Here is a 7,514-nt window from a genome sequence, read left to right on the forward strand (position 1 = left end):
AAAAAAATTGAATTGCAAAGCACGCCCCTGTCTAAAACCCTAATTTAGGGCCAAATACCCTACTGGTCTGAGTTCCGAGTCGATATGAATCGGATCAGAAGGGGTTGATTCTGTGATTCTCTACCCTGACAAACAGAAAGAGGGTTAGGTTTTTGATTGGAAGCGCAGCAAACACTTGTACCGACATAAGGTTCATTTCACCGCTGTTACCATCTGATCTCTTCTCTTTCTTTACCCAAGTAGCAATGGCTGCTACTGCTACTTCTTTTCAAGCACTCATCCAACCCTACAGCAATTACCTCTCTTCCTCTTCATTGTTTCCTTCTTCTACTTCATGCATTGCTTCTCCTTCTTCTTTATTAAAACCTAAAATTATTTGTTCCTCTTCTTCTTCTTCTTCTGCATCTCCTCTTACTGTTGTTAATGGAAACGTTGAGAGAAGCAGTGTCGTTCCAGATAGGAAAGAAATTCGTCTTGGTTTACCAAGTAAAGGTCGCATGGCTTCTGAAACCCTTGATCTTCTTAAGGTAATTCTTTTCATTCTCATTTCCTCTTTTATTTTCCGATTCTTTTGATTTCTTCGCCTAATCTAAACCCTAAAACTTTCTATTTCTCTTTTGGTGAAGGACTGTCAACTCTCTGTCCGTCAAGTAAATCCTCGACAGTATGTAGCTGAAATTCCACTGGTGGGTTTTCTTCTTTTATACTCCAAATTTTGTTTTATACCAAGTTTTCTTATGGCATTGTAAATTTATTCTGGGATTCTTGAAGACAATGAGAACAGTTTGATGTACGTAAATTTTACCATTTTTTTTTAAGGAATTAGAAATATGTTTAACTGGTTAACCTAAAAAAGGAAGTCATGTGAACTCTTTTCCTCTTGTTTGCACGCTATTAACATTTGTCGTTGTAAGTCCTTTTGGCATACTTCATCAGTTCATCTTGAACCTTTATTACTGCTTTACGTCTATGCTAAAAAGTGCCAAGAGTTTGGTCGACTCCTGAACCTTAACAGTCAACCTTGTTTCAGACTCCACAAATTTCCAAATGTTTGTTTGGTTTTGTGGTTATTATTTTTTCTCTTCATGGCCCATCATACATTTTCATATATTTTCTTTGACGCAGCTCTCAAATTTGGAAGTCTGGTTCCAGCGGCAAAAAGATATTGTTCGCAAAATTCTCACAGGAGATCTAGACCTTGGAATTGTAGGTTTGGATACGGTCACGGAATTTGGACAGGTATGCATTCTCGAAGCCATTTAAGTGATTCCTCTTGTTTCCACTTGTTAATTTAGAAAGTTGATTATATTCCTTAATTCTGGGTTAAAATGTAGTCCCTATGCATCCCTGTCCTGATACCATTGTCCATAAATCTTTTTAAGTTGTGCCCTTACTTGTAAGTTAATCTAAGTATAGTTAGTAAGCTATAGAAGAATTAAAAACTTATGTCAGATTGCTGTTACCTGGTAGCTCTAGCTAATAAAAAGATAATGCGCCTTAATTATTTTAGCTGGCAGGATTTCTTCATCCGAAGGATGATGGGTGAGGGAGGAAGTTGGATTTCGTTTTCACTCTATTACAGCTAACCTAGCACAATATATCCTTGATCAATTTCCAAGGAAGGAAAGCGAAAAAAGTTAGTCAATAGAAAAGGTCCCTATTTCTCCATGGCCGAAGTTAAACATTTCTTTCTTTTCAGTAGTGGTGGGAGCAACTGCTTATAAATTAGACTTCATTAAGTCTGTAGCTTTTTATGCTTTCAGAGGAACTCAAAATATGATTCATTCCATATAAATATACCGTTAGTTTACTATGGATTGTGGCCAGCTTACGTGGTCATCGATACCAAATTCTGCGCCTAGACAAACCACCCATCATGGTCATCAATTAGAGTTTCACATTTTAAGGAGTGTCCTACCTTTTGATGAACCAGAGTGACTATTGTTAACCTCATTAACTATGAAGAAGACAAGGATGTCATAGTACTGTTAGTAAGTGTTCCCACATAATATCTGTCGAACACATATGTTTTATACTGTCAGATAATTCTGTTCTTCCTAATTTATATTGGCAATTGGTCCTCTGCAGTTATTCAACTAGAGATTTGTTAATATCCACCACTACATTGCCAGATGCATCCCGGAAATCAATATTGGCATATCCGGGGCATTACTTTTAGAGGAGTTTAGTTGGTCCAGATCAAGTCGTAGCACCAAGCCATTACTCTGAAAACAGCTTGGCATTAGGCTGACTTTGTTTGGTGTAGCACTCAAAGTCAAATTTAGTCTGTCAACTGTCAAGAAGTCCATTACTCTGAAAACAGCTTGGCATTAGGCTGACTTTGTTTGATGTAGCACTCGAAGTGAATTCTTTTTTTTTATCTTTTCTAAACTATATTCCATAAACTTCTTGTTGAGTTCACTTTCATCTGGTACCATCAGTATCCTCTTTGATTTGGTGATCTGGATCTAAACCATTGTGTTTCCAGAAGAGAGTGATTATGAGACATACGTGTTCCGTAATCTTAGCTTTAAATTTGTACTTCTTATATCCTTTATAAAATCATTTTTACAGTTTCTCAACCATTTTATTTTACCAAGTTGTAGCCTTTGATTGACCTAGTTGCGACCCATCTCCTTGTGTTTGGAGGTTCTACATTTTTTTCACACACTTCCAGATTAAAAGCATAAAATAAGAGCCTTCATAAAAGCTTTGCATTGGGTTAGTTTGACGGAATAACCTTAGATGTTAGCCACCAGCTTGAACTGTTCTCCTGGAAAGGCCAGGGTATGTACGTCTTTAGTAACAAAATATTTTAGTTGCAAGCATCTGCGGCTGAGAAGAAGACCATAGGCTGATTTCACTTCATAACCTATTGGTTTTAGTAATTAGTAATTAAGCATAGTGTTGAAAGTGATAATGGTGAAATATCCAGCATCAATATATTCCCCTATTCACTTGTATCATATTTTTTGCTTTCTTTCAGAGCTGTTTATATTCTTTTCAATCAATCAAAACTTGTTAATATGTATATATTCTTGTTACATCCTCAGATTTGATTTAGGTCTTTTGAATACGTCTTATTTATTTGTGGCTTGTGCATTGTGGATGGCTAGATGTGTGTATTTTCAGTCGTTGGTAGTCATTATTATCTTATGCTGGAAGTCTGGGACCACATTCCTTGTATGTGGAGTGATTGATGGTGAAAGCTTAATTACGTTATGCGTTTCTGATTATTTATTTTCTGTTATTTGTGTTTCTGGCAGGGAAATGACGACTTAATCTTAGTTCATGATGCACTTGACTATGGGCAATGTCATTTATCTATTGCAGTATGTTGTTACGGGCTTTCATCTATTGCTTTTTAAAGGATGTTTGCATTTTGTGCGCAACCACCCTTTTTTGCGTTTCTTGCTACTGCTCACTTTTGTTGTATTTCAGATACCTAAATATGGGATTTTTGAGAATATAAATTCACTGGAAGAGCTAGCCCGGATGCCACAATGGACCAAAGAGAAACCTCTACGGGTCGCCACAGGTTTTACCTATGTATGCTCCTAACTCAATGCACCTTAAAAGAGTTTGCTTCCTGCTTCTCATTCCATTCATGAAAACATGCGTGTTTCATCCTTCTCATCCTGTTTGGAAAATGAGCATGATGGAGTTAATTTTGCTTCGCTTTTTCTGCACAGCTAGGCCCGAAATTTATGGAGGAAAAAGGGTTGAAGCATGTGACTTTCTCAACTGCTGATGGAGCACTTGAGGCAGCACCTGCGGTGAGAAATATATATATTTTTTGCTCGAAACTGATGAAAACATTTTGAATAATTAGGATATTGAACATTTTAATCACATTCCTTTTCTTTCAAGTAAAAAGATAACTGTGGGTAGACCTTCTTTTCCTTTGTAACAACTTGTGATCCAGCCTTCAGATAGTATGGACCAACCTGATCCTTCTCTATGCTGATCTATTACTTTGCTAGATTAACCAAGGTGTTTTCTTGTTAATTAGATGGGAATAGCAGATTGCATTTTAGACCTTGTGAGCAGTGGGACAACACTGCGTGAAAATAACTTGAAAGAAATTGACGGTGGAGTTGTCTTGCAAAGCCAGGTAAATCCATCTTCGGTCTAGCCAGCCAATAATACTTACTTGTAAAGGTATCTTTGTACAATTGTACTTCGTAAAACAAATTGGTGACTTTGAATGTTTACCTTAAAAGACGTCTTGATCCTTCGATGTCTTAACCTAGAATAGTGGAGTAGTTTTTCCTCACAGATGAAAATACTTTTGCAGGCTGTCCTTGTTGCAAGCAGAAAATCTCTAATACAGCGTGAGGGTATTTTAGAAACTACTCATGAAATTCTTGAGAGACTAGAAGCACATTTGAAGGCAGCTGGTCAGTTCTGCGTAAGTGTGGTGGTTGCTCCTGTGTGAATTATTTCTTTCAACAACTGCTCTCTTTTTTACACTTTCTTACTGCAGGTTACGGCAAATATGAGGGGTAGTAGCATGGAGGAGGTAGCTGAGAGAATCCTTAGTCAGCCATCATTATCTGGGTTGCAGGTAAATTTCTGTAATTTGCTTTTATCTTTGTTTGATTAAGAAATTGCATAGCACGATAGTCTGCTTTTCTCCCAAGCGATTGGATCTTCTCGGTTGCAAAGGTGTCTGGCTTTCTTTCTAGTGTCTCAGTATTGATTCCGATTTTCTTTCTCGCGATTTAATATCGCTCTCCATGCACAGATCAACTTCGATGTCTAGCTTCCATCGCGTATTTGATCACCGTTCACTTGCATTCAAAATGTCAAAATTCAAATTCTCTACGACAATGCATTACTATATTGTTACTTACCGTTGGCTTTCACTATATGAAAATTCACATAATCTGTAAAAGAAACATCTAACAGTTTTGCTTCCCATCTCGCGTACCACGGTGATCTCTGTGAAGTTAGAATATACTTGGGTTTACCAGGGTGCATGGAACCAAGAACTTCCCCAGTTGCATATTGAAGGGTTTTTCACATATTGGTGCACTTATCTGTGCATGATGGTGTCAAAATATACAATTGTACTTACTCTAATAAGATTAGGGAGCAGCAATTAACTACACCTGGATTTTGACAACTTGTGTTCGAGTGTGAAGCCATGCTCACAAAGTGACCACTATAATCCGAGTTTAGTGGCACCGATACATTTAAGAATAATGTGTCCACGCCCAGTGGTATGCAGATTGTGCCTTCACAGTGGTCCTTGGTGCTCTAAGCTAAGAGATTTAGGGATAAGCCGGAATTAGAAGTAAGCCTGTGACTGGAACTGGACTAAACATCCTATGTTGTTTTAGAGCAATCTAGATATAAGTGTAGCATAACTTCATCAGACGTGACTCTTCCATACATCATGCATTTTGATTTTCTGTAAGATCAGACATGACACAGTTGCTTGCATCTATTCCACAAGATTTAGCTGATATAAATCATATTCACAGTTTTTATTCTTTCTAGGTGAATACTTTAAGCTGGATCAAGTGTGTGATGGTTTCTAGGAAGCGTCGAGTCCTTTGCGGTCATGTATTTGCTAACTTATTTAAATTTAATGTTACACAGGGCCCCACAATAAGTCCAGTTTTTTGCAAACGGGATGGGAAGGTTTCACCTGACTATTATGCAATCGTGATATGTGTTCCCAAGAAAGCACTCTATAAATCTGTTCAGCAGCTTAGAGCGGTGAGATACACTTCTCAGATCTTTTTTGCAGTACTTTCTAAAACTATACCACTCAGATAAACAAATAGCATGTCTAATTCATATCTAGTTGTATGCGACTTTTTAAGTCGTGCATGAGTCAATTAATTGCTTTCGCCTCTTAATTGCTTTGACAATTAATTGCTTTCGCCTCTTGATTCAATTAATTGGATATACTATATACTTGGCTGCAGATCGGAGGAAGTGGAGTTCTGGTTTCTCCTTTGACATACATTTTTGATGAAGAGACTCCAAAGTGGCGTGATCTTCTTCAAAAGCTTGGGCTTTAGATTTCATCACGAGGTAATAGAAATGTAGCCTGGTGCAACTGTGAAGTCGGTCTTCCTTTACCAGATCAAAAATGTACAATCTGTTCAAAGAAGAAAACTTCAAGCCTTCTTCACTGGAGAGAAGTGGCTAGTTAATTGGATGACCAAATATGTACCGAGTGCTTGCAGCAATGCAACATCTATCTGGAGAGACTCCACAGCTCGTGTTTTGTTTTTCTCTTTCTTTTCTTCGCATTGCGTCTTTTGTTTTTAAGTATTCTTGGTTTGGTGTTGCCTGTTATGCTGAAAAATGGTTTTTGCAGTTAAGTGTTGACTTGAATGTTTGGGACATGATTGTTTATTTTTTCCTCCGGAATAAGACTTTATCAAATGATAATCATGTACAATTTGTGGTGAGACAAATTTCGTAGGTCTTCAATTCATAAGCAAAAGCCACTGATCGAATAATTATGATTGATCAAGAGGCCCGTGATTAAATGCCCTAGCAAATTATTGAAGAAAAACAGACAACGGCTGCGTTTTCGTTGAGCTCTTTCGGCCAATATTTTTGTTTTTTTGGTTAAATAAGACGAGCAAAATATTGGGTTTGGGTCTAATATCGAAGAATTTTCGAGATACCTTTTTAATATCCAATTTGGATATTTCACCTAATTATTTTAAGGAACTTATTTTTGGGATAGCTGACGAAAATACCTCTCTTCATTTTTAGTCACAATATATCTTCGATCGAATTGGTTCTTGTTATCAACTGTAATTTGTTAAGCGGAGAGATTCCGCCGTGGATTTGTAATCTTAATAAGCTTGCAATTCTCAGTATATGGAACAATTCATTTGACGGGTGGGTCCAATTCTGGCGGGTTCGTAGATCGTCGGAGATTGCATCCCTTCTAAACAAATTAATACTGGATAGACAAGTTTGTATAATTACAGTCACAAATTTGCACATGGTATTTGACACCATCACAACTAGTCCCCTCCTGTTTGCGTCGGAGTAAAAACCTAACAAACTTTCTTTGAATTTGATGTCACATCCACTACACGGTTTCCTTCAAAGGCAGCACATGTAATCCTTTTTAGCAATTATTTTTCTTACTCTATGTATGGTTTGATGAATTCGAATTTGGATGAAATAGTGGAGCTAAAGAAGCATAAGAAAGTTGGTTCTCAGTTGAATTTGGTGAGGTTGGGACTCAATAGCTTTTTAGAGTTTGAATGGTGGATTTGTGTTGATTTCACGTTTTGCAGGGAAGAAGTTGATTTGTGTTGGCTCCATTATGCAACCAGTACTTGGCCATACTTTGCTAGACACGCGTCAGCTGTTCGACAAGAGTACCAACCAATCTTCCATAGTTTCATGCAATCGTGAGCCATGATTCAATGGGGTTTTCAACTCAGAAGAGAATTCAGTGGATAAGAGAGACACGGCAAATTAAATAGAAATAGATGGTACGTTTTATTTCTTTGTTAGTTAACTTGAAA

General features: G+C 37.4%; 1 protein-coding gene across 1 annotated transcript; it reads left to right on the forward strand.

Annotated features, from left to right (window-relative positions):
- On the forward strand, positions 1 to 6,431 carry LOC113287327 (ATP phosphoribosyltransferase 2, chloroplastic-like). Its single transcript, XM_026536045.1, has 11 exons — positions 1 to 527; positions 627 to 686; positions 1,126 to 1,239; positions 3,267 to 3,332; positions 3,442 to 3,549; positions 3,693 to 3,776; positions 4,013 to 4,114; positions 4,298 to 4,411; positions 4,487 to 4,567; positions 5,608 to 5,727; positions 5,940 to 6,431. The coding sequence occupies exons 1-11, from the start codon at positions 246 to 248 to the stop codon at positions 6,033 to 6,035; spliced, it is 1,227 nt and encodes a 408-aa protein (XP_026391830.1). The 5' UTR covers positions 1 to 245; the 3' UTR covers positions 6,036 to 6,431.
- Positions 6,432 to 7,514: the final 1,083 nt, after the last annotated feature.

Source organism: Papaver somniferum, chromosome 6, assembly GCF_003573695.1.
Source record: "Papaver somniferum cultivar HN1 chromosome 6, ASM357369v1, whole genome shotgun sequence".
In the NCBI taxonomy this organism is placed as follows: Eukaryota; Viridiplantae; Streptophyta; class Magnoliopsida; order Ranunculales; family Papaveraceae; genus Papaver; species Papaver somniferum.

Coding starts and splice junctions, on each gene's coding strand:
- LOC113287327 (XM_026536045.1), top strand. CDS start 246: ATGGCTGCTACTGCTACTTCTTTTCAAGCACTCATCCAACCCTACAGC. Junction 3,333..3,441: donor AATGTCATTTATCTATTGCA/GTATGTTGTTAC, acceptor GTTGTATTTCAG/ATACCTAAATATGGGATTTT. Junction 4,568..5,607: donor CATCATTATCTGGGTTGCAG/GTAAATTTCTGT, acceptor AATGTTACACAG/GGCCCCACAATAAGTCCAGT.